At 33.9% G+C, this 27,498-nt stretch overlaps 3 protein-coding genes across 4 annotated transcripts in view; 2 read left to right on the forward strand and 1 right to left on the reverse strand.

The window, feature by feature from the left end:
- Window positions 1–1,962: 1,962 nt before the first annotated feature.
- LOC144565104 ((DL)-glycerol-3-phosphatase 2-like) overlaps window positions 1,963–27,498 on the forward strand; it is a 69,275-nt gene continuing 43,739 nt past the window's right edge. For both annotated transcript variants that reach the window (XR_013514837.1, XM_078314749.1), the window contains exon 1: window positions 1,963–1,967. The gene's annotated coding sequence lies outside the window, so the exon portion shown is untranslated. The remainder of the gene's footprint in view (window positions 1,968–27,498) is intronic.
- On the forward strand, window positions 5,267–12,317 carry BIO1 (adenosylmethionine-8-amino-7-oxononanoate transaminase). The gene is made up of 12 exons (XM_078314746.1): window positions 5,267–6,002; window positions 6,309–6,479; window positions 7,855–8,116; window positions 8,481–8,564; window positions 9,107–9,227; window positions 9,683–9,831; window positions 9,936–10,030; window positions 10,569–10,687; window positions 10,796–10,942; window positions 11,202–11,602; window positions 11,674–11,786; window positions 11,928–12,317. The coding sequence occupies exons 1-12, from the start codon at window positions 5,356–5,358 to the stop codon at window positions 12,160–12,162; spliced, it is 2,544 nt and encodes an 847-aa protein (XP_078170872.1). The 5' UTR covers window positions 5,267–5,355; the 3' UTR covers window positions 12,163–12,317.
- LOC144565103 (4-coumarate--CoA ligase 3-like) lies at window positions 12,720–25,539 on the reverse strand. The gene is made up of 6 exons (XM_078314748.1): window positions 24,775–25,539; window positions 21,577–21,930; window positions 16,787–16,985; window positions 14,350–14,563; window positions 13,363–13,465; window positions 12,720–13,156 (listed from the first exon to the last, which is right to left on the reverse strand). Exons 1-6 carry the CDS (start codon window positions 25,405–25,407, stop codon window positions 13,040–13,042), a joined length of 1,620 nt encoding a protein of 539 aa, XP_078170874.1. The 5' UTR covers window positions 25,408–25,539; the 3' UTR covers window positions 12,720–13,039.

Consider the following 27,498-nt stretch of genomic DNA (forward strand, 5'->3'; position numbering starts at 1 on the left):
TTTTTTTTTGTTGGCTAGCTTTCAATTTTGTTAGCCATTTAAAATTAGAATTCCAAAATAGAGAAACATTAAACAGAGGCCTTTTAAACTCATAATTCCAAAACTATACAACAGTATAAATAATTTATGTATACTAAATTATACAAAATTATACAAATTCATATTGAGCATTACAAAATTTAAATTGAAACCGTCTTGTCCACATACATCTAACATCGTCGATCTGCTCCTTGGTGTAACACTTTTGCTTTGGTCCATACTACAATTATAATTTGGTATTAGTTAGTAACAAGAAAAGGTAGAAGATTACAATTCATGCAACATATATATATACAAAGCCTTTTGTACATGCAATCTCATGTGATAAAACATAACATATACTCCTCAGTAACCACATGATCAACCTTTGGACCAAAATTCGGTAAGTTGGGCTCAAATTGCCAAAACTCTTGGTTATGATCTAGTTTGAACCGAAATTTCATACAAACTAAGGCGTATTAGATCCAACATACCAAAAAAGGAGCTCTCATGTGACCATGACATGATGCCTCTTGGTTAAAGGTCTCCAACATATTGCATCTCCAATAAGAATCCATTGATCAACATATATGTGCATACATAATAGGGAATAAAAATTCTCCTTTAAAATTTTCATCCAAAATTATAAGAAAATATTTATATATAAAATTAGTTGAATCTGTCTAGTTTTTATACGAACCATTGAAAATCAATTTCGTAAAAAAAAAATTATTGCATCTTATATGAATTTACGATGGCTCTGATACAAAATGATAGTCTTAATAATTTATGACGTGTTTTGCAATTAAAAAAACACAAGCAATCCAGAATCCGTAAATTCAAAATAAAATAGCAAAGTAATTTAAATCTTACAGTTCTGAAGTGCAGACATCTTTAGGCGGAAGCGTTAGTACTGATCTTCAACGGTTTTCCTCAGATATGATGATGGAGACCTTAGGCGTTTTCTTTACTTCTCACTTTCAAAAAATGATCCACATTACACTAATTATTTACATTATCATAACAAATCAAGCATGCATGCATTAATTAATAATTGACCTAAATAAGCAATAATAAGCTAGTAACAGAAAAGAGAAATATATATATATATATAGAGAGTACGGCTAACGCGCTTCCTCTAGCATATGGGCCGAAATGCTTCCGGTGGAAATTTGAAATTTCAAAATCCAAAAAGTTGATATGAACCGTTCATCTTCTTCTCCATATTAATATCTGCTTGGAGACCAAATTTTATATTTTTCTGAAATTTTTTACTATTTATTAAGTCATTTTGAAAATCGTTGATCCAATGGTAGCTTCTGATTTTTACTGTTTGGTAAGCCACCGTTGGATCAGCAATTTTCAAAGTGGCTTAATAAATAGTAAAAAAATTCAGAAAAATGTAAAATTTGGTCTCCAAGCAGATATTAATATGGAGAAGAAGATGAACGGTTCAGATCGACTTTTTGGATTTTGAAATTTCAAATTTCCACCGGAAGCATTTCGGCCCATATGCTAGAGGAAGCGCGTTAGCCGTACTCTATATATATATATATATATATATATATATATATACGACTAAGCTTAGCAAGATAGAGAGTAGAAATACAAATTAACTTCAAAGATTTCAGATCCTAGCTCATTGTGCACAGAAATCAGAATGACACTGCTGGAAGGAGAGAGAGAGAGAGAGAGTATTAATTGATCAAAATGGCGCTGTTGGAAGGAGAATGTCTTTTATATAACCAAAACCCTAGAATAACCTTTCTACACGAATTTTTAAGTAAAAAATCCGTGTAGCTCTCTCAAGGCTTTCTATACTGTTATTTAAACAAAAAACCGTGTACAATTTTCACCTTTCTACACGACTCTTTATTAAATGTCCGTGTTGCTCTCTCAAGCTTTCTACACTGCTATTTAAACAAACATCCGTGTACAATTCTTACCTTTCTACACTGTTCTTTAATAAATATCCGTGTAGCTCTCTCAAGGATTTCTACACTGTTATTTAAATAATAATCCGTGTACAGTTCCTAATAAACGTTCGTGTAGCTCTCTCAAGGCTTTCTACACTGATTCTTTAATAAACATCCATGTAGAGATCCCACAGATATTTCGAGTTTCCAAAAAATTACAATTTCTCCATGGTTTTTAGGTAAAATTATCAAATCCGTGTACAATGTGCAGTGTACAATGACCATTTTTGTAGTAGTGTAAATTAGTTGAATGGCTTAACCTTCAACTTTTTACTTAAAAAAATTAGTTGTGCTGACAAGAAGTACATTTAGTATATGAGATGAGAGGCCAGAATTAAATACTGCATTATAACCGGCAGCCACAATTACATGTTTTTGAACTGATTTGGTATCACCAATTAATTAAAAATAATATATACAACTAAATTGCCAAATGATTTGTTAAAAATTCTAGGTATTGCTAGATATCTATTTAAGAGCTCTAGTACTAAATTGTAATTCAGAATATAACCAGGTATATATGTGTGTTTTGATCTAATTAGAAAACAAGGAGGTTGACTCAAATTCGTTCAGTACACTAGGATATATACCTTTAGTGCTCTTGTTGGTACAAATAATTCCTGATCAAGAGAGCCTTGTTGTCCTTTTTTGAATGCAAGTTTGATTTTTACTAGCATATAAATAATCCCCACCTTTTGACCTTTGTTATTTTGTATAGCAATTTGGATAACATGATCTTAATTATAGAGCTAACGTCATGCTCAGTGTGGTTTTCTTCTTATCTAACTTTTCTATCAGCATTCATGTCAATAAAAAAGTATGTATGATATCAATGCAAATGGAAGGCTTCTCTATTAAGGTATAAATTTTTTGTTTTTCCAAGTTTTTTAAAATAAGGTCTAGTAACACAATTCAAGTCCAGAACCTCTAAGGTAATGTTTTCTACGTGAGAGGTTACGAGTTTAAAATCTGAATGAAAAAATGGTGTAGACGGAATTGGTTCGTCAATAAAATTCTCTGAACTTATTTGTTTGCTTATTATAAAAGATATTGTAACAAACTAACACATATTAAACAAAATTTTCTCGTCAATAAACAAATGCATTTCAATTATCCTCTTTCGTGGCTATGTTATTTTTGGAAAAGGTAAGCATCTAAATTTTTATGTACATCCCACCTTAGCATATATACATTTGTATAGCAAAAAATTTAACTTGAAAAATATGGTAACTTTTTGATAATTTAAAAAAATATGCTTGCCAGCTTATTTTATTAGTCAATTAAAGAGTAGTATGCATTTAATACAATGTGGAGATAAAAAATTATAATATAATTGCGAAACGATAATGCTAATTGCATTTCAAATAATATCTCTCCTGCATCAAATATATATATTTTTTTTTTGGTGAAAAGCCCATAGGCATTGACATTAAACATATAGTTACCATGATTCATAACACTGATTCACCTCCATGCTTAATGAAAATACAAAAGTGAGCAACAACCTATGAGAAAAACGATTGACACCAAAACAGGTGGTTTCGTCCCCTGTTTCTTCCAGAAACATTCTATTTTGGCCTTTCCAGAACAAGGCACATTTTGCATTACCTGAAACAGCTAGGAACATCTATGTTTTGACCAGAAACAGGTGGTTTCGATCCCTATTTCTTTCAAGAACATTCTGTTTTGGCCTTTCCAGAGCAAGGCACTTTTGTGTATCCCCAGGAACAGCTAGGAACACATATGTTTCAGCCAGGAACATACTCCTGCGTCAAATATTTGTTCAACACTACAACGAATCAATAATAGAAGTCATCCATCCAGTGTTTTAATATTCGATTTATATGCGGTATGTGGAAAGTCACTACATAGTGCATATGTAGATTTTTATGTGGATTTTAAATGAGAATTCATATATATGGTATAAACCACTGTTAATATACTCTAAACCGATATTTTTATCACTGTTAATATACTCTAAACATATAATACACTCTAAACCAGTAATATGTAGTATAAATCGCTGTTAATATACTCTAAACCAATATTTTTATCAATGTTAATATACTCTAAACTGGTAATATAACTTAAACCGGATATTCGGATTGAATATAGATTTTCTATTCGGACTGAATATAGATTGTCTAAACTGTTAACATTGCATCCATGTATAGCCTAATAGTCCATACAACTAATTGAGAACAAATTGATAGGCCCATGTTCAAGTTGGGCCTTTAATCCTGTAACTTACAGAATAGTTTTCTGGGTAAGTAGTTACACAGTATAGACCGTGAAAGCTAGTAAACTAGCAATACCAACTAGGGCCGGCTAAAAAAAAAAAAAAGATCATGGTTTTGTGGCTCATTTGTTTCTAACTCGACTTGTTACTAACGATTTCGACCTTAATTTCAGATGAGCTCATTTCTTAGCTCTTTTTTTTTCTTTCTTTTAATCCAGTTTCTTTGTAAAAAGTGCATAATTTTTTTTTTTAATTTTTTATCAACACTATTTGTGTTCAGTATAAAAAAATGAAGTTCGTTGCAAAACAGAAAGATAATTATTTACCGACTAATAATATATATGCAATTCACAATACTAAATCAACAAAAACTTCATTCTTGTAAAAATTCACAGTACAAAAAAAGAGCTATTAATGAACTCATTCAGCTCGTAACTCACTTGTTTTGTCATGAATCAAGTTTGAGGGGTACATATTTTGACAGAGCTGTTTTTCATTCATACAAAGTATAAATAAGAGAGAAAATAATCAGATAAATGATTTCTATTCTGTCAAAATGTATACTTAGTTTGAGCTGTTGCTTATTGACAACTATATTATATTATCGAGAGAAGAGTATATATGTTTGATGCTCATTAAATCTAACTTTAATTTGATGAGATTAAAATGCGTGTGTTCTTTTGTTTTAATATTTATATACACAACTCTTTAATGCTGATCAAACGGTTTTGGATCTCATTATTAACCCAGACACGGTGGGTGTCACAGACGAACCGAATTTCGACAAGAGATACACTCCGGTTTGGCTACTCCTATCTTCTTGGGCTCTCCGCCGCCTCCTTATTCTCTGAGGCCCTTACACCTCTAGCAAGTAGCAACGATGTGAATGACATTATGACGTATGGGATCCACTCAAATTTACTTCTCATTTGTTTGGTTAGACTTAGCTCTTGATCTTGGAGGATATTATGTTTTCATGAAACGCTGTATGGTGTATCAGTAAATTATCAAAACTCACAGGGACCAAGGAACTTGTTGAACTAGCCTCAGGCATTCAGCTACCTCCCTTAAACCCTTCCAATTCATTCCCTTCCCTTTCCTTCCCCCTACGCCGAGGGTGCAATGTCTCCCCTCCTCCTTCGGCGTTATAATTCCCGCCGTTTCTCGTTCCCCTACCCTCCGTTCCACACTCTTTTCTCCACTGTCTCCACTCCGCCTCCGCTCTCCCTCTCCAGTCCGAGTTTCACCATATGGGGCGCCAACACGGGAGTAGGCAAGACGCTGGTCTCCACTGGACTCTCCATTTCGGTTCTTTCCTCTCTCCAGTCCCTTCTTTACCTCAAACCTCTACAGACCGGTTACCCACTCGACTCCGACTCCCGTTTTGTGTTTCGCAAGGTGTTGGACCAATTACGCCTGGCGAACTGCACTAACTCTGTTGTTGCGTCCAATCAGATCCTTATTGCATCACGATCCGCGAATGAGTTGGGGGGTTGCTCGCATGAGGAGGTGAAAGTGAATGGAAGACAAGGTGAGGAGGTTAGACTGGAGTGTAAGACGTTGTATGCTTGGAGAGAGGCTGTGGGCCCGCATCTTGCAGCAGAGAGAGAAGGGCTGATGGTGCAGGATGAGGTAGTTAGGAAGGTTTTGGGGAGGTTTTTGGGGACAGAAAGCAGAGATGAAGATGGGTCTGAATGGAGACTAATAGAAACAGCTGGTGGGGTGGCCAGCCCAGGCCCCAGTGGAACTCTCCAGTGCGATCTGTACAGGTACTTCTTTGTCCACCCCATTTGTCTCTGTAGGTTTGTGTACAGTTTGGAAGTATTTAAACTGGAAAACTCAACTGATCTATATATAGACCAGCCAGTTGAACTTTAGTAAACAGAAATGAACAATAACAAACAGACCTCTCACCGTAGAGCTCTACCAGCCACATGATATGTACCTACATGGTTTACCTTTTCTATATGCGAGAAAACTGCCCGAATAATATTCTCTGTTTTTGTTGTTATCTTAAGCTTATGCTATTCAAATTATAGAATTCTAATAATGGTTGGGGACTGGTCTGAAACCAGACCTTTAAGGTTGCCAGGTGTACTTGTAGGAGACGGCCGATTGGGTGGCATTTCTACTACTATTTCAGCTTATGAGAGCCTTGTATTAAGAGGTTATGATGTACCGGTGGTTATTTTTGAAGATAACGGGCTTTCAAACGAAGTAGCCTTGCTTTCTTATCTCAAAAAAAGGTACAAAATCATGTCTTTTCCATCAAGAAACTGATATAACACATATGTATATCAAATTATCAATACAATAACTGTTAGCTGTTAGGTCTTATATTGTACTTTCCTTCTTTTTGTTTGGTACAACATGCACGTTAATGTGCTCTGGCTAAGAACTACACATTAAAAATGGACGTTTGAGTTGGCTCTGTACCAGTTTGTTACTGTTGTGTCTGGTACCACTATGTACCAGCTGCTTGTTTAGGAACTCTCAAAATGTAAGCAGATTTGAAAACAATACCTGTTATAATCTGCTGCCATAAAGAGACCTGTGTCATTTTATGAGATTCATAGCAAATCAAAACGTAAAACAATCAGAATTGAAGCAACTGAACCAAAGTTGACCTGACTCTAATCCGACTTAATCAGCCCAATGTTGCTTTGTAATGTTGTGTTATGATAACCCTCTAGGCCTCTAGCCCTCTACAAATGCTAAGCTAGTTGTCTACACTTATATAAGTTCTCGTACTTGCTGTAACTGGCTATAATTAGAATTGATTTTTTGCAGTACGACTGAATATTTTATCAATTGCAGCTAAGGAAACTATGTTTCTCATGTTTAAACTATCATCTGATGTTTTTTGCAGTTTGACTGAATATTTTATTGATTGCTGCTAAGGAAACTATGTTTCTCATGTTTAAACTATTATCTGGTGTTTTCACATTTTTGCGACTAGTAGCCTACCATTAGTTTAGGGTGATGGTTTTCTTGCATGTCATCACCTTCTAAAGATTTTGGCCCCAACTATCAAAAGCTGAGTTATGTTGCAGCACTTCATGAAGAGGCACCATTACTTGGGCTTTTAAATCTTAATTTCAAAGTTTGAACGGTGGATCTGAGTTGCTCAATTCAACCTGCATATGGAAATCTTGTAGGATACCTAATCTTATTATTTTTAGAATCTTTTTAATATTTTTTTTTGGATTTTTTAAAAGATAACTCTAAAATAAAAATAATAAAAACATTAACATATCAAATATGGTCATTTTTCAAAAATCCGAAAAAGTAGTAAAAGTTCTAAAAAAAAAAAAATCTGTATCCTATAAGATTTTGATATGTAGACACATTGAGCGACTCGGATTAACCGATCAAACTTTGAAAATCAAGATTTGGAGCTAGAGTAATAGTTTCTCTTTGCTTCATGAAGCACCGTAACTTAAACTCATCAAAAGCTTAATATTTTCCCAACTTTAAGAAAAACTGACTCAGACACATCAAAGTTATGTTAATCCAATGAATGGTGTGCTAAAATTTGCAAATGCGATTGATGTAAGTTGTTGTTAAAAATAGTACTTCAAAAGTAGACTGAAAAAATTATCTATATAATTTGGTAAACAGGGTGCCTGTTCTTGTGCTGCCACCTATACCGAAAGACCCTTCTGACAACCTAACAGACTGGTTTCTTGACTCGGCCTCGGTTTTCACCTCTCTCCAAGATGAACTTCTTTTATTTCATTCAAGGAGAGTAGAGAGGTTGAAGGACATGCCAAAAAAGGCAAAGGATTTGTTCTGGTGGCCATTCACTCAGCATGACCTGGTACCAGAAAATAGTATCACTGTGATCGATTCACGGTGTGCAGAGAGTTTTTCAATTTATAAGGTACTTTTTAGATCCACCTATTGTTACTTAGACTGTGGGCTATTTGCAAATGAAGCAAAAGTTTATTATATTTGCATGCAATTATTGCATATAACACCCAGAATGTTGGGTTGGGTGAACAAAAGGCGTAGTTTTGATTTTTGGTAGGTTCATGAAGGGCCAAGAACTTTTCATTGTCAATTTCTACATGAGTTGCATCGGAGATACCAAGGATTGTTGTGTCCACTGTAGGCAAAAATTATTTCATTACTTATGATTCTTTAGTGCCCTTTGAATGAGAAAGCTTATGAGGAAACATTCTTAGAAATGAACTTCTCTAATTATTCTTGTTACTTTGGTTGTTATTCTTTGTGGTTGATTTTAGGTCAAGGATGGCAAAGAAGCAATAATTCCACAGTTTGATGCGTGTGCTAGTTGGTGGACTCAAGGACCTGATTTGTCTTTACAGGTTAATTATCCTTCTATTTTTAATCATTTCCATATGAAATACTCACACATGGCACTACAAGACCTCAAGAAGTTTTACATATACCCCTATAAGATGCTTTCTTTGTGTGTGCAACTTGCATGAAACCATTTGCACTTATTTGCGTCATATAAAAAAAAGTTACCCAACTAGTATAATCGAGGCTGAGTCAAAACAAATTTGACTAAATTGATCTTGAACTTTCACTTAGCTCGATTTAATTATTCCATAACAAGCTCAAACAAATTTGTAACAAGTATTGTTCCCTTATATCCTTGGGTGAATTCAGCCTTAGAAAAAACAAAGTACTCTTAAATGTAGTCCAAAGTAAAATAAATAATAAAATGTATTTCCTTAATACATTAGTCTTTGCACTGAGTTTGCTAGCAGTTCAAGAAAGGTGATGGTTTTTGGTTTGCAGATATGAGATACTGGGTCTCATCACAATAGTTCTTACTTTTTGCCTACTCTGAAAAACTTCTTGGATTGTAATTTCATTTTTTTATGTCATAAGGTGTTTTCAGACTGAGCTCGCGAGGGATGTGGGCTACTCTGCCTCAAGATATGGCCACGTGATGTTTCCTGAGAATGTTTATGAACCTGCTCTTAGATCTGCAGAGCTTCTTCTAGATGGAGTTGGAAAAGGTTTATATAGCTTCTGCATGCTGTTTTTTTTTCCTTTATTTTAATTTTGAATAATGCAAATTAAGCATATTGTCATTTGACCCTTAAACATACCATATTGTGACTTTAATACTTCAAAAGTGTAAACTAGGGTTGTCGTCCTCATGTTAAACTTAGTTGGGACTACCTTTATGTGTTAAAGAAAAGCTTAAAGTTGAGGAGCCTGAGCGTTGCTGTAGCGGATATGTTTAGGATGCTGTTGTACAGGTTATTTACTTCCTAGCCAAATTCTCTGTTGTTATGTGGCTCACCCTAAGTTTATGTGTGTGTGTGTGTGGTGGTGGGGGGTGGGGGGGGGGGGGGGGGGGGGGGGGGGGGAGAGGATGTAAGATAATCATCGAGGTCTTTCTAAGATATGTGAGGAGGCATTTTTTTTTTTCCTTTTTCTTTATCAATCCTATCTTTTGTTTTAACAGGTTGGGCTTCTAGGGTTTACTACTCTGACAATGGGTCCACAGCAGTCGAAATAGCTCTAAAAATGGCATTCCGTAAATTTCTTCATGATCACAGTAGCTTCTTAACTTCGCAAGTGAATATACTGAACGGTACTGACCTTCAGCTAAAGGTACTGTACTATACCGTCCTTATGCCTGATTATAACTTACTGTACATTGTTTGATTAATTAAAATTAGTAGTTAGTAAACACTTTTGTTTGCCATATATTGAAGGTTCTTGCTCTTACTGGAGGCTACCATGGAGATACACTTGGTGCAATGGAAGCACAATCCCCCTCTGCTTATACAGGCTTTTTTCAACAACCATGGTACTTATCTGTTTAAAATATTCTTGCTGTACCAGCTGGCATCTACTTGGTACCAGTTATAACGTAACTGCAGAATAATACTGATTTTTGTTTGCCCAAAGAGCTCAGGTTGGTGGTATCGAAACACATTAAAATATGTATGGTCTAAGCTGCAAATGTGTGTTTGTCCTAGGCTCCAATATACCAAAAAATGATGATATGAAACACTGTCGTCTTGTAGTATCGAACTTACTGGTCAGAAGTAACTGTTGGCACCGGATCTTATCTTGAATTAGTAAGTGAACAGCCTACTATGGACATTTATTGAACAAAAAAAAAAGAGAGTTACTTCAAGATACAGAAGGGTTAACAAAGGAAAGTAGAAGAGAAGATAAGACAGATTTTTACAGCTTCTGATACCAGATCTAAAAGGTTCCCTAGAATGATGGATTTAACTGTAGAACCCAAACAAACATAAACAAAAATAAATTTTTAATTAGAATCAGTAACTAGGACTGATGTCATATGGTACTGATCATGTATTTTCTCTTTAACACAGGTACTCAGGGAGAGGCATTTTCTTGGAGCCTCCGACAGTTTTTTTTACCAATGGGAAATGGAATCTATCTGTTCCTGATTCACTAGTATCTGATAATCTAAGTTCTGAAAATCAACCCAGTGAGTCACATTTAAATCACTAAGCCAATGTTCCAATTCAGTATATATCACCAGATGTTTCTTATTGTATGGTACTGTAGCTGAATCTTTTTGTTTTAATGATTTTAGGTTTTGGATTTCTGGCTGATATCTTTTGCCGAAGCAGAGATTCTTCTACTATTGCTGATATGTACCGTGTTTACATTTGTCAGCAACTATCAATGAATTCTGGGCCTAACCAGGGAACTTTTATTGGTGCACTTCTAATTGAACCTGGCAAGTGAATTACTCTCTCTTTACACTGCTTATCATTCTGTCACTGAAGTTATGTATTTTGCTAAAATTTGATGCTTTATTCACAAATGACCCTCTGCCAATGTATATATATTAAATGAGGATAGAGAAAACTGTAATAGAATGAGATAAAAAACTGAGATTCACCAGCTTGGTAGTGGTTGCTTAAATTGGCTACTCAAACAAGAAAAATGAATTACAATTTTCTTCCTTACTTTTTTCTAATATTTCCATCACTCAGTGATACAAGGTGCCGGTGGAATGCACATGATTGACCCGCTTTTCCAAAGAATCCTTGTCAGCGAGTGTAAAAAATGTAGAATCCCAGTGATATTTGATGAGGTATTTACGGGCTTCTGGCGACTGGGCCGTGAGTCAGCTGCTGAGCTGCTGGGCTGCCATCCTGACATAGCCTGCTATGCCAAACTAATGACAGGTGGCCTCATACCATTGGCTGCAACTCTGGCAACTGAAGATGCTTTTCAAGTATTCAGAGGCAATTCTAAATTAAAGGCTTTGTTGCATGGCCACTCTTATTCTGCACATGCCTTGGGGTGTACTGCCACTGCTAAAGCAGTACAGTGGTTCAAGGATCCTCATACCAATGCAAATATTGACTCAAGTGGTACCCAACTGAAGGAGGTAAGATGTCTACTTTTTGTCACATTATTTTCTTTGCATGTTGCCTTTTCTTATATGTGTTGGTTTTGTAGTTGTGGGATGGGGAAACTATCAATAAGATATCATCTCTTCCAAATGTCAAGAGGATAGTTTCGATTGGCACGGTATGTGCCATAGAACTCGAAGCTGAAGGTTCTGATGCCGGGTATGCTGTTATTATTTCTTATTATTCTTTTGCTTATTGTTGACTAGTTCATTGTTTGGTACTTTGTGTGTGTGGAGTTTCAACCTTTTCTACATTCATATCAAGGAGTGACATGCTAATGAGGCTTAATTTTATCATCAGTTATGCATCCCAGTATGCAACATCTCTGATCCGGCAACTACGTGAGGATGGTGTTTACATGAGGCCTCTTGGAAATGTAATATATCTAATGTGTGGCCCATGTACTTCTCTAGACATATGCACTCACCAACTTAACAAGGTCTATGAGAGAATCTTGGCCTTTGATTCAAAAAAAGAAGAACTCGCATTGGATATTAGTAATGTGAGAGCACCGCAATGTATGTCGGTCAATTGAATTTTGAAAGGTACAACTTATTTTCTTGTCAAATTATGTGAAATCTAGTTGATTACAAGTAAATATAGAATATATTGGGTACAATTTAATTTATAAAGTTTATTTGGCAATGGCCTGGTAACAATTTTACTAAATCAAATAAGATTCACATTTTTTTGTGTGAAACTATGTTAAGTTAATTACTAATAGATATAGTGCCCTTCTGAAGGTGGAATACAGTTGTTGAGATTCATGTTGATTACTTCTTAATTAATCAGATATACTTTTGTGTATTACTTGAAAAAAAAAATATCTGCTTAGAAAAAAAAAGAAATTACTATAGGTCCCTTTTTACCTCTTTAGGAAACGTACCCATCCATGGCCAACTCTACTATTGGGTATTTATAATTCTTCATCATTTTCCTTGACATGCCAAGAATTAATACCAGGAACCTCACATCTATTTATAGTTCAACCACTTACCATGACCATAGAATATCTAGGCTTGCCTGAAATTAACCGAGTACTAAAAGCAAGTGTATGAAAATAAACCACATATTTACGAATGGAATGACGTATTCAACAAAATTACAAAAAAAATTGAAAAATCTAAAATTTGAGTTACAAGGACATAATCACTCCCGAGGATCATCTACACTTCATGAACAAACTCGTGCACCCAACCCAACAATGAAAATTAAATAGCTTCATAACCAAATAAAAGAACAAATAATATAACAGATCTACTATCAACTTGTAAAGAATCAAATCTCCAAACATCTTCTATTATGCGTTTAGCCATAATTTTACATACATTACAAACTTTCAGTATATTTGGAGAGGACGGAAATATGAAATTATGTTGCACCTTCTCTTGGAAGCTGCACTTCTGTGTAAATTAGGACACTTGAGCGTTTAGTTTTACACGCAAGTCCTTCCGGAGCATTTTACCTGATGGTGACTTGGGAATGGCATCTATGAAGATAACCTTACTGATCCTCTTGTAGAATACAACCTTTAAAATTGGAAATGGAATAATTAGAAATGTACTAAATATGAAAATGAAACTTTAGTCGTTTTCATATTCTAGGATTTCGATAAAGTGTACAGGCATATCAAATCACGTTATGGGGCACATCCTTTCTCTAAATTACTTGCGTTTGGAATTGTAAAGAAAAGGATATTGTGCATGAAGGATAAAATCAAGCAATAAGAAAAAACCTGGGATGAGACATATTGCTTGATTTCATCTTCAGTTACTTCAGAGCCCTTGGCACGTACCACGTATGCGACTGGTACTTCACCGGCCATTTCATCCTTTAATCTGAAATGTTTAAAAATAAATGGATGATAGACTTAGATTCCCAGAGTTATATCAAGAAAAAAAAGTTAGGAAATATGCTATAAGAAAAGAATTATATATGATTAACTTGTTGCTTCTTTATATTATTTTGTCCTGTTATTTGATGTTGATAACAAATTCTCCAATTATTGGGGATGGTCTTATACGATGAAGTAATTTATTTCCCTTTATTTGTGGTAATGTTGACAACTCATTGAAAGTTGATTTTTCCTCTTTAATTATTAACGATTACACTATGGAGTGGCTGCTAAGTAGGATTGCTTTCTTCTCTCACTTTCACTTTCTCTCCCACACACACACACTTGATCACATGCACACAAAGTCACAAACACACCAAAGGAAGTGGCGGTCCTCATTTAGAAATAAAAGGCCATGTTGTACCTCGCTCTTTTACATGAGGTCTACTATATGCTTGTGTAAATTGAATTGAAAGCCTGACAACTAGTAATGCTTTTGGACAGTTTTTCAATGATTAAAGTTTCCTTGCTAAGCACTAGAAAGTTCAATATTTTGGTGCAATACGCCAGAAGAAATAAATAATTATAGTAGGACAATGCCAGTCTTTTTCAACTTAATCGTATATGTGGGTGTAGTTTATATATAGCTGGGTTCACAATGTGATGTATTAATATATCAGATGTCTGACTCCCATTGTGTTCCTTTTCACAATTTTGTTCCTTGCAAGTGTTAAGCATGCATTGATGTAGCATTCAAAATCATCTTATGAATAAAGACTCTTAAAAACTCTAATAGCATAGTAAACAAGGCCTAAATGGACTACCATTTTACAGCAGTTAGTTGGTCAAGAAAATATTTTGGAAAACTTCAAGACTGTAAAGACTTACGGGACAACTGCAGCTTCCACAATGCTGGGGTGTGCGATGAGAAGGGCCTCGAGCTCAGCAGGAGGCACTTGGAACCCCTTGTACTTTATAATCTCCTTTATTCTATCTACAATAAATATTTCTTCATTGTCATCGACATATCCTATGTCGCCAGTGTGCAACCACCCACCCTCATCTATCGTATTTCTAGTGGCCTCCGGGTCATTCAGATAACCTGTAGTTGTAACAAAGGATGAATTTGAGTATTTCTTTTTATTTTTATTTTTTGGTAATGTATGCATTTGTGGCTGGTACGAACTTTGAACAATTAACCTGACAGTGACTCGGACTTAACAATTGCACAGGTGCAGAGCTCTGATTGAGAAATAGTTATATTTTACTAAATGTTTAAGGAATTATTGTATAGTTAAACTACAAAATTTCAAATCCAACCAAACCTATATAGTCATTGACAGGAAAAGTGAACTTGAAAATTACATTACAGTCACTCTATCTCAAGTCCGCCACTGCAGTTGTGGACTGAACCAAACAGGCCCCATCCCAACAAGAATCTATTATGAAGTGTTCAATTGTTAAGTCTCTGACACAAAGAAACCATGGATTGTTGAAATGGAGAGAGTTATTACACAGCTGAATTATTGTTTTTACTTGTGTTAGAAAAAAAATTAATTCTTATGCACGGAAAAAATTGTAAGAAAGATCCTACTGTGGATTTATGATGAAGGTCGGTCAAACTAAAGTCACGCCAACTCCAAAGAAATTTAAATGCATTTTTGAAAACTAGTTTCTTTCTTCCGAGAAGGGTGAGGTACAGATCCTTGAAAGTTGAAACTTTCTGGACCTCTCTTAAAACTGATTTGGAAAGAAAGCGATGTGCAAAACATGCATACATGTGGCCAAGATGAGTCATCTAATCTTAGGTAATTTTAAATATTTGTTTACGTTAATTTTTAAAATTTTAGTTGACTATTTGAAGCATCGAAAGAACATGTATGGTAATTTGACTCTATTGTTTATTGCCACCTAATTTTTTTTTAAAATTGCGACCAGCTGGAACTCTCAACTCAAAACGGCCTACACATGTGCTGCATCCTGCACGCAACATTTTTTAATTTTTTTACATAAGTTTTCATCTTCACTCTTAAGAAACTGACATGATCTGCAAAATATTTTCTTAGTTTCAACTGTTATAAATTTAGAGAATATGAATAAACTTCGAATTATTGTCAAAGTAAAGCAGATATGGTAAATTTGCATCTATCATGCTGGACAAAGTCCATTAATGCAATATAGAATATTTCGTGGTCCATGATTTTCACCACTTTCAAGGTATAGTTTGAAAGAAAAGTCTAATTAGGATTCTTGGTGCGATGTCTCTAATTTAATTTACTTTATTTACTCGCTTATTCAGTTGTGCATCTAGGATCCTACAGCTATCAAATATTCAAATTTGCATTTAGGTGCACATGTGAACATGTTAGAAACACCTTTGCATGTTATGAATTTAGGATTCATATTAAGTACTATCTTGTTGTCATTTTGACGACAAGTTTTTTAATTTAAAATTCTACAGTTTTTATTTGCTTGAGGAAGCTTATCTGTTCTTTTGACCTGACGACAGGAAACAAAATTTGTTACCTTATTTTCAATCTAATATCTTATTTATGTTTCTTGGAATTTAGCATTAATTTAGCATTTACATTTAGTATCCAATTACCTCAATTACACATTGAAACCTAATTTTCATTTGATGTCAATATAAAATTCCGACCCAAATGACATTTATATCAGAAAATTGGAATAATTAATTTTACGAGCTGTCATCATATAAATAGTTGACACCAGACTACAAATTTAAAAATAAAAGTTTTATTTGAAAGCTTTTACTGTCGTGCAAAGTACTTGATCTGGGATTAGCAACGGAAAAGAAAGTAATTATGAAGAAAATTCCCTATCTTAAGGTCTATATGGTGGTTGAGTAGATATTATTCCCAAGTAAAAAAGTTCATAAAGATGGTTGATATGTCAACCACTGCATCTCAGTAGTTGTTGGCCTAATCACTCACTAATCATGATAACATTAACAAATTGTTGCTTGATAGATTAGATCAGGAAAAATTCATCTTTGGTCATGAAAAGTATCTTTTGCATATTACAAAAACATTAGTGCAATAGCATAGATCACGCCTGTCATTGGGAGTTGAGGAATTAGGCAGGAGCTGAATGGAACTAATTTTCTATATACTGTTTTTCTATGAACAGATCAATCTCTGATTTCAGAAACTACAAATAGCCGGCTGTTTTTGGAACTTTCGGCATTATATCAAGATTTACTTGTTTCCAAGCAAAAAAGTGACTAATTGATCTAACAAATTTTTACCATCGAGGTATTTAACTTTTAATAGTACTTGAAAAAGGATGAAAAATAATGCATTACCTTTCATGATCTGCTGGCCCCTGATGCAAATTTCGCCAGCCATGTTTCGTCCTAGAGATGCGCCTGTCTCCGGGTCAATAACTTTCATCTCAGCATTTCTAACAACTGTACCACAAGCGCCCGATTTTGCATCGAATGGCTCTTTCGCAAATGCAAGGCACATCGATAACACCGGCCCCGCCTCAGTCATACCATAACCCTATTGAAATATGAATATATTTATCTACATCAAGTTCATAAAGGCAAGGTAATTCATTTTTCTTATTGTACTGTTACTTGACATTTCATTTTAAATGAATTAGTTTTTTATGGTTCTCACGCCCCTCATATATATTAATCTAGAGTAGATTATAGACATATTGATATTCCCCATAGTTTATATAGGACAAGGTATCAGATTTAGTGTAATTTAAAAACCGATTTTTCTCAAATCGTACTGAATATTATGCACGGTCTGTAAACTAAGGAATATATATATCTATACTTTTTTATTATTATTTTGATAAGTATTTTATTGATTGTTAGAATATCGAACAAATTTGTTGTCAATATAACATATCTATTAGGTTAGGTGAATACATAATAAAATAAATCTGTTGTTATAACATATCAACTAGTTAGAAAAGACAAGTATTTTTCCAGTTAAGAAGTTCGACTAAATTATGGGTCTATATCCTCAGTTATCTTGAAGGTGATAGATGAATTGCAGCCAATAAGATATTTTTCAATCAGCAAATTAAATGACCCAATTGGCGCAATTAAATGATAGTTGGCTGACAGTACGAGTCATCAGTTTCATCCATCCAAGCCATTCAATTTTGATCAAACGGCTCCTATTGCACTGCTAATCATCCAGGGATACCTTCAGACGTCATCCTCAAAAAGAGTACACTGACCTAAAGCAAGGAGTACTATCGAAGCTATTGAGTTGTTTGGTCGCCTAAATTAAGAATTATTTTTAGGTTTTAATTACTTCACGTTAGGAACTACAAAAGGCAATTCTGTTGGTGAAAGCAACGGCACATTATTAGTTAAGATGTTGGTGAGCTGCCCCATTACAAAAGAAACAATACATGAGATGAGAGCTACTTCCAATCTGATATCTCCAGTCCCCACGACCCCACCAACAATTGTACCGATCTTCTATGGCACTCACTAGTACGCTAGTACCTACCCATGGTGCAATATAAGACTATGGAGATAGGTAGTCTTATGTTACTACCAATATAATTAAACATTTTGTTTTATAAACTAGGTAGGGTCATAACTAGAAATTTATGATAGGAGGTGCTAAAATTAAAATGAACAATATGTTGTTGATGAAAATTAAAACCAAGTTCTCCACAACTACAAAGTAATATATAACCACTAGGCTATAGATAGACATGTGATATTTTATGAGGGTGGCTAAGTTATATAAAATATTCTAAAAAAAATAAATTTTCAATATACATAACTAAAATTTTAAAATCATAGAGTGGCTAGCACCCGTACGGGTGAATGTAGATCCCTTGAAACTAGGAAATAGTGTATGCCCAGTAAGAGGGATTACGTATAGTTGGGGAAGTTGATTTTAAAAAAAGAATATAATGAACAAAATATGTTAGACAATACAAACTAAAATATGGAAGACAAAAATGATGAGGTGGGGAAAAACACAAATGATATTATTTCATAGCATGGTCTTATACTCTTATTCAGATACTTTGGGTGTGCTATCAGAGAAATAATCGAAAGTACTAAGGTATCTAATAATTCCGGAAATGCGTGGTAAAGGACAAAAGAAGGAAAGACAAACGACAAAAAGTACGAATTCTGTAGAATTTCGTTAAAAAAATGTTTTTGTTCTCGTGGTAACAGTAGTTCTCCATCAACCATAGGTTAGCGCGTTCATTACAAATGCTATTCTAGCACAGGCAAAAACAAATTATTTTTGTAAAATTAATTAGAAGTGTGCAATTCTGTTTTTCTATAACTGGATGTCGTGTGGAAACCTAATAATGGCAGAGGAAAATGTACAATTTACTGTGCCGCGTAAATTAATTGTCATTATTTGCGCCTTATGTATGACGATTGGAGTCATGTTCTGGTTCTCTGGCTTCTAAATTTTAACAGAACTTGTAGGTACTTCATAATTTCCCGCATAATATTGTACAAATCTGATTTTTTTTTTTTTTTTAAAAACCAAAGATCGAACCTAGCAAAAGCCACCGAAATTTTTCTAGTTACCACCCTACACTTCTAAAATTCAGACCTTATTTTTGTTTTAGAAAAAAAAAAATCAAAACTTGACACGTGCGCTCACCATTTGTGTGGCTTTTTTTTTCCTGTTATGTTCTCTTTTTGCACATAACAATACTATTTTTTTTTTCTGTTCAGTTCTTCTTTTGCACATAACAACAGAATTTTTTATATATGCAGATTCAGTCTATCAAGTTTTGAACTTTTTCTAAAGCAGTGATAAAGTTAAAATTTTAAAAGTTTAAGATGGTAACTAAAAAAATCTCGGCAAAAACCAAAAGGAAGAAATATTGTCTTTGAACATTTATTTCATAGAAGTTGATAGGCATTTTCTTGTCAAGTGCATTGCTGGATCTACCAACCGGAACAACAAACAAAACATGTTAGAGTGAGGCTATGGTAATATACATAGAGGAGGGTTCAAATGCATCCATGTTTTTGTGCCTCCATCATGCCTCCATCTCTCTCCATCATTTTCAAAGTTCAAACAGTCGATCCGAACCGCTCAATCTAACCTCCATACTAAAATATGTTTGGAGACCAAATTTTATATTTTTAGGAATTTTTTTACTATTTTTTTAGATAGATACAAAAATACTGTTTTTAGATGGTTCAGATTTACTGATTTTGTACCTATCTAAAAAATAGTAAAAAAATTTCTAAAAATATAAAATTTGGTCTCCAAACATATTTTAGTATGGATGCTAGGTTGAGCGGTTCGGATCGACTGTTTGAACTTTAAAAATGATGGAGAGAGATGGAGGCATGATGGAGGCACAAAAACATGGAGGCATTTGAACCCTCCTCATATACATATTACATAAATGTCTGCATTATGAACTCATATTGCGGTTTAAATTTTAAATAATCATCCGAATCATTTAATATGATTTTCATATGAAAATATACCTGTAAACTAAATTTTATATTTATTAAAACCTTTTACTATATTTAAAAATAGATTAAAAAAATCACTTGATTTGAAAATTCTGAACCATCCAAAATAGTAGTTTTCTACCATTCTAAAAAATATAGCTATAAAATTTTAAAAGATGTAAAATTTGATTTGCAAGTAAATTTTTATATGAAAATTATGTATAACAATTCAAATCGATTATTTAAATTTTAAAATAAAAATATAGATCCATATTAAAGGTCGGTACTTATTATTCATAGCCTCACTCAACATGCAAAACACATTTCATTTCCAGTTAGTTACAAATTTGATTCCCTTAAATGAAGCAGTATTGTGCTACATGCTTGTTCCCTAGCCTGCTAGACTTTCTTTTTTTATGATAAACCCGTAGCTTCCATGTACTATTGACTATACATCGCCTCAACTGTGGTCGGTCATTTAATAATTAAACCCTCAAAATTTTCTTTAATTCATGTATAGATGTAGCATAGTAGATCATTAATTAAGAATCCCCATCTGTTGTCAAATTATGATGATATTATTCTTCTGATGAAATATGATGGCATTATTGTGTCATTTTTTTAAGCAGTTGGGTTGCTCTGTTTTAATTCGGACCCTTCAATTTATTTATTTTAGAAAGGAACCCTCCAGTTTTGTTATCATGATTATTTTTTTAATCAAATTTACCACCTGATTTTAATCAAATGAATCGAGAAAAATATTTACACAATCAGATCATCATAATCATGGCAAAAAAATGTAAAATTATTCATCAAAATAGATATTATAAAGGAATATTAATGTTGTTCGGACTCATGATTGTTTGCACCACCTCTTATCTATATATCTATATAACCTCGAAACATAGTTCTAGGCTTCTAGGTTTTTTATTATTTTAGGACAAAAAGAATAATAATTATACTTCCTATATCACTATGTACTAGATAAACATAAACTAGATACTATCATACTACCCAGTTGAACCTGACAGCTATTTCTTGCTATGAAGCCAGTTGGACCCCTCTCCAGAAGGCGGGCCCCTATATTTTTCTTTGTTATCTCATAATCATGTATACGTATACTTTTTCTTTTTTTTTCTCTCGTTGGAGAAGGCACGACTCCATTACCTAAAACTGGAGAGGAGTTGACTTATCGAAGTTTTGGGTCCCACTACTCCCGTATCTATGAAGTTTGAACTATATGATATGGCCAGTGGACAAATGGAAACCAGAAAGTACTTAGACTAATTAAAAACTAGAGCTTGGAACGAGAGAGAATTAGATAGACGCGGAGTACACTAAGCTATACACCAGATAATGAAAAAACTGCGAACGAAGTAATAGTATGTTTTTCCTATAATCTCGTTTCCAGAATTTTTCATTTTAATGAATTGCTCCGGATTTTTAATCTGGTTTACTAAATTTTACTATTTGATGACACGTAATATATTATGCGACTTCTTCATTATACTTTTCAACATATATGCTAAGCTTTATGCTTAACTATGATAAATGATTGTTAAAATTCAATTATATTTTTTTAAGAAAAAAAAAAGACTGACATTTAACCAATACTTAATATAATTAAAGAACAATATTATAAAAAAAAAATCAAATATTGAACTTGTACTAACCTGACCAAGAAACGCGTTAGGGATCTTATTTCTAAAAGCATCTTGTGTATCTTTTCCCATAGGAGCAGCACCAGACATAACAATTCGAATAGATGACAAATCATACTTTTCAACCAATGCATTCTTCGCAACATCCACCACAATTGGCGGCACTAGTGGTGCCACTGTTATTTTGTACTTTTGCACCAATTCCATCAAAGCAACCAACTCGAACTTCTTCATAATTAGAATTGCTGATCCAACTCGTAACCCGCAAAGCAGGATAGAGTTTAAAGAGTAGATATGAAACATGGGGAGTACACAAAGAATTACATCTGTCTCGCTAAAATATAAGTTTGGATTCTCTCCATCCACCTGTAATGTAATAGGAAATAAAATATGTCAATAAAATTAGCACTAAAGCCACAAATGCACTTTAGTATTTTTTTTTTTTTGTTTTTCTTTATTTTTTTCTATTGAATTTAAGAACACCTTGACATAATTCAAAGTGCTAGAGCATTTCTTTTTATCAATTTTGTTTTGGAATTCAAGAACATTTTAACATAATTTAAAATATTTCTTAAAATGATAATGTTTAGACTGATTATTAAAATTGGACTGCTTAAAATTACACGAGTTATTGGAATAGACCATGTCCACGTGATATTTTACTTGCAGAGATGGATTTTGAGTTATCTTCATTGAGAAGGAATAGACCGTAGCAATTTACAATTAAACCCCTCCCTAGCTATGTTATTGTCTAATTGCAATTATTCTTGATTTGTAAATTAAGTTGGATAATGATTTTACTTATTGAGAAAAATCGTTCAGATTTCTTTTTCAATACATTCTTTTTTTTTTACCGATAGTTAATATTTTATTTTGGGTTTTCTATTTTTATGTACATTCTAATTAATTTCAGGATCCTTCAAAATCAATTAAGACCGCCAGAAATATCTATAGAGAGATATTTTCCGACAAGAAGTAAATGTATTCAAATGCAAGCCCCAGTTAGGGGTGTCAATGGGTACGGTACGGATCGGGTGGAGACATTTTCATACCCATACCCATTAAAATTGATCTTACCCATATCCTATCCATACTCATTAAAAATTGATCTTACCCTACCCTACCCTACCCTTACCCGTTAATATTATCGGGTAACGAAACGGTAGCGGGTGAATAACGGATAATACTAGTATAATAATTAGTTTTATTATATTTTACAAATTAAACATCAAAAACTCATTCATTTTAACACATATATAAGTGCATGTCTAATAAAAATAAAATAGATGTGCAATCAATTTCAACTAAATTAATTTTTATAAAGAATAAAAATTCAAAAACACGAATATACATTTAAGTGGGTTGGAAATTGAATTGAATATATATTTGGATTTTATAATTACCCTATAGGGTAACGGGTACTAAATAGTCATTATCCATACCCATACCCAATAAGCTAACGAAAAAAAAATCTTATCGATACCCGTCTTATCAAATACGATACGGGTCGGGTAAACAGCTTAAAAGGTACCATTGACACCCCTAGCCCCAGTTGTTTCAATATACACAAGCTTTGACTTTAATTAAGTTTAGATTGTATATCCACCGCAACAAAAGTACAAAACACAAAAGCTCGTGAAGGAAAAAGGAAAGGGGAAAACAAGGAAGCAAGGGATACAGGACAAGCGAAGTGTATGACATGAGCCTTCCATAAACTGGTAACAGTATTCCTATAATATGTGTCCGTGAAATAATAGTTTGTAAAATGTACACTATAATAAATGCGGACGTTATGAAATATAGACATAAATAGTTCCAAAAAGGAACAGATCGATGGAAAGGAAATTAAGCCCCTTGCAGCACGGAAACCAAATCTCATGCCCACTGGTTAGCAGAAAATTGTCCACTATCCATTTATTCATTTTATTTTTATTTCAATCTGAATGATAATAATTAAAATATAAAAAAGTATTTGAATTTTGAAAAACACTCATTACATTTGTATATTGACTATTTAAATTAAAACAAACATAAAATGAATAGACGGATGGATCTTGTAAGCGGACAGGAGATCCGGTTCCCTAACACGACCCGTATCATCTAGGGGTGCAAACGGATCGGATAGTGGTAAAATCGTATCCGTATCCGCTTTTGTTTTTCGGATACAGATACGAATCGGATATTTTACGGATATAGATTGGATATCGGATATCTGTAGATATATACATAAATATTTTCATAATATATATTAAATTATATGGTATGTATCTAATATTCGCATATGGATAATTAAAATTCAAAACCATATCCGTATCTGTATCCATACGGATATTTGAATATCGGATATTATCCGATCCATTTGCACCCCTAATATCATCTCATAGTCTAGCTATATACACAAATAACATCTCAATTTACTTATCCGTTAATGGAGTACAAAAAGAAACCACTGCTAAATCAACATGATCAAACCGACAAAAGCACATTTAGATCTGACAACTGGAAATATGGGGCGAACGGCAAAAAAAAAAAAAAAAAAAAATCCGATTTCGCTAAAAGCCAGAGCGCGCCTAAAAATAAGTCAACACGGAAAGAGAGCTCAATCTGATCTGAAAAATTATCGGGAACAATTAACAAAATGCAAAATGTCCCGGACAAACTACCCTAAAGATATGGTCTGACTGACTACCACGCTCTTGGTCAGATTCCTTGATCCCATTTAAGAAATAGTAAACCCTTTCATTAAGAAATTGGAAAAAAAAAAAAAAAAATACGGTCCTCGATATCACGAGTATAGTTTAAATACAACATACTATGATACTAATGTCCAATTTATGAAGTCCATGGCATCCCCGTGTAAAACATTATAGAAAACAAACTCGCATTAAACCGTACGACTCTTTGTAAGAGAAAAACAGAGTTGGCGTCATAACAAAAGGCAAATTAGAATGGTATATGCTACATAGTATAAGTGTAAAACCAAACAAAAGCAAAAGCTACCAAAAGACACTGCCTACCCAGTGACGGTGACCCACAATCGAATAACAGAATAAGGGACTAAACAAAGTAGAGAGAACGACAGAGTTAACCTACTAACACAATTTCAAGTATTTGAGGGACTAAAACAGAATCTCCCCACTCAAACTCAAACCCAAAAATTACTTGGTATTTTTTATTTTACTCACGCTCCTAATTCTTAAATTTACATACCTGCTGTGCAACACTGGTAATGAGACTCCTGTGCGTGAGCATCACTCCCTTGGGCAAGCCCGTAGTGCCGGAACTGTACGGAAGCGCGACAACATCGTCCGGATTTATCTCCACTTCCGGCGACTCGAGTTCCTCTCCCTCAATTAGATCCGGGAAAAACAAGCAGTCGTCGAACTTCTTGTCAATCGTAATTACCGTTAGCTCCTTCTCCTTCGCCAGATCGCGCACCTTCTCCACAGCGCAGGCCTCGGTCACCACCACAATAGCGCCTGAACCCACCAACTGCTTCTTGATCTCACCCGGTGTCAGAAATGGATTGGCTGTTGTGGCAATTGCGCCCAATCGGGACGCTGCTAGGAAAGTGAGCACGAATTCGGAACAGTTTCTGAGGAGATTCATGACAACTTTACCCTTGGTGAGACCGAGCTTCGCCAGGCTGGCAGCGGCACGACGGGAGAGCCGGTCCACATCAGCATAGGTGTAGATCTTATCAGTGCCGCCTTCAATGAGGCACGGCCGATCAGCAAAGCGGGAGAGGGACTCTAAACAGTAGGTGTGCAGCGGCATTTCATTGGTGATCTTTATGTCGGGGAGCTTGGAGCGAAAGATGATCTCTTCTTGCATGGAGCCCATTTTCTTTGATTTTGGATTTGAGTTGGAGCTGAAGTGGGAATTTGAATTCGGTACTTGAGAAGAGTTTGCTTGGCGTTCGGTTGGGTGTTGATGTTTGTTGCTCCTTCCTGAAGGAAGAAATGGGGTGGGAGGAGAAGGTAATATAACTGTGTCGAGGACTTGGTGGGAAATCTGATAATAAACTTTTTCTTCTCCCTCTAATTTAATATAAAATGGAGAGGTCAATTTGTCTATCAATTAACTAAATTATGCTCCAATATTATGCAAGTAAAACTAGTATGAGTTTATTCTTACAGAAAATTTTATTACTTTTAAGAGTCATGATGACTTTAAATAAAAATGATCTATTTAATGACTTAGATGTTCACATTCTATTTTTTTATTTTCAAATTACCTTTGTATAAAATTAGGATGTTAAAAAGCAAATTATTTTAAAAATAAACATTTTTAATAATTTTTAGCAATACAAAAGTAAATGAGGACAGTTCAAATATCTTCATATTGTATGCCTCTATTTTTAAGAATTTTAATAATTCAAAATTTAAAACTTAAAAGTTAAAATAAAACCGTTGAATATGATCTACATTATTTTATCTATGCACGTGTAAAAAATATGGCATTTCAACTTTATTTTGATAATCATTAAGAGGTTGTAAAAATATAATAATGTGGATAATTTTTAGACGTTGATTTTTCAAATTATTGATTCACATAAAAATAAAATCGAAATGTGATTTTTTTTATGAGCACATAGAGAAATAACATAGATTGTATATAACAGTTTTATTTTGACGTTTATGATTAAATTTTAATTTATTAACGCTTTTAAAAATGGAGGTATAATGGAGGCACACAAAATGAAAGTACTCGAACCCTCTTCAAAGTAAATATACAAAATAAAATTTTGAAACATAAATATTTGATTTGTGGAGAATATCATTACTGACGGTTTAAATATTTTATTTCAAGCTGATTGGGCAGTTTTTTAAATTGAGGTTTACAATTGTTTTAACTGAAGTGCAAACTAGTTTCACTCATACTATATTTAATTGTTTAAAATGCATTCTTGCCTACTATTTATTTTATTATATTATAAAGCTTAACTAGTTATTAATATATATAGTTAACTTTGCTACTGTGAAGACTATCTCATCAAAATTTGAAGATCTATATTGATAAAGTTTTTCAAAAGTTAGTCTTTAATTAAATCCAATCTTATAAAAATAATAGTACAAAACTTCTAATTATTACAGTAATTAAGATGGCTGCTATTTTTACTGAAAACTCATTAATAAATGTGGCAGATAAAATTGAGGCACTCTTATTCAACAAATTTATAAATGCAAATATCATGTTTTATATCAATTATACACATGATAACTGCACCAAAATATCGTAGTAAATTATTTGAACCTGTCATTTATAAATTAGTCATGTGTATCTTGTCAAATGAACCAGCGAACTATCATTAATTGCAAATTTGCAATTAACCTCGGGGCACCTGCTGCGTACAGCGTACTTCAACCCGGAACGGATATTTTCGAACTGAATTTTTATTAACTCATTGATTGAACTCAAGAGGACCTCTGAATTTCTCCATTTTTTCATGAAATGGAGACTAAACCAACCACGCGGAAAGGGCGTAAGCATGTTTGGTGAGGAAGCGGAGCGGTGACTTTGACTCTTGGCGAGTGAGCCAGTAATTGAGTGCCACGTTGGACATCCCGAAAATAAAGTATTTTATTACGCGCGCACGAAGTGGGAAGAAAAGAAAACAAAGTCGTCCCTACTGATCACAATTCTTCCAAGTTATGACCAATTCTGGATCGGTCCGGTGGACCGGTTCAACAGCCTGATCATCTTATTTTGTTTTTTTTTTTAATATTATACTGTGGACCTCAAAATTTCGAATTATACAAGGTAACATGCAAAATATTATTATTTGTTATGCTTAATCTGCTGTGTTAATATATATATATATTTTTTTATCTTATACAAACTTGTTCTAAATTTTATGCTCGCCGATATAAATGCTCTTTTGGCATTGCGGAGGAGGACATCAACAGTTAGAAAATTTTATATATAAAATTT

Source organism: Carex rostrata, chromosome 14 (assembly GCF_964058835.1).
Source record: "Carex rostrata chromosome 14, lpCarRost1.2, whole genome shotgun sequence".
Taxonomy (NCBI): Eukaryota; Viridiplantae; Streptophyta; class Magnoliopsida; order Poales; family Cyperaceae; genus Carex; species Carex rostrata.

Excerpts from the sequence above, each read along its gene's own strand:
- LOC144565103 (XM_078314748.1), bottom strand. The coding sequence starts at position 25,407 with ATGGGCTCCATGCAAGAAGAGATCATCTTTCGCTCCAAGCTCCCCGAC. Across the intron at positions 21,931-24,774 it reads TTACCAGTGTTGCACAGCAG|GTGGATGGAGAGAATCCAAA; the intron begins GTATGTAAATTT and ends ATTACATTACAG. Across the intron at positions 13,157-13,362 it reads AGCAATATGTCTCATCCCAG|GTTGTATTCTACAAGAGGAT; the intron begins GTTTTTTCTTAT and ends CCAATTTTAAAG.
- BIO1 (XM_078314746.1), top strand. The coding sequence starts at position 5,356 with ATGTCTCCCCTCCTCCTTCGGCGTTATAATTCCCGCCGTTTCTCGTTC. Across the intron at positions 6,003-6,308 it reads CTCCAGTGCGATCTGTACAG|ACCTTTAAGGTTGCCAGGTG; the intron begins GTACTTCTTTGT and ends GTCTGAAACCAG. Across the intron at positions 9,228-9,682 it reads TCTAGATGGAGTTGGAAAAG|GTTGGGCTTCTAGGGTTTAC; the intron begins GTTTATATAGCT and ends TTGTTTTAACAG.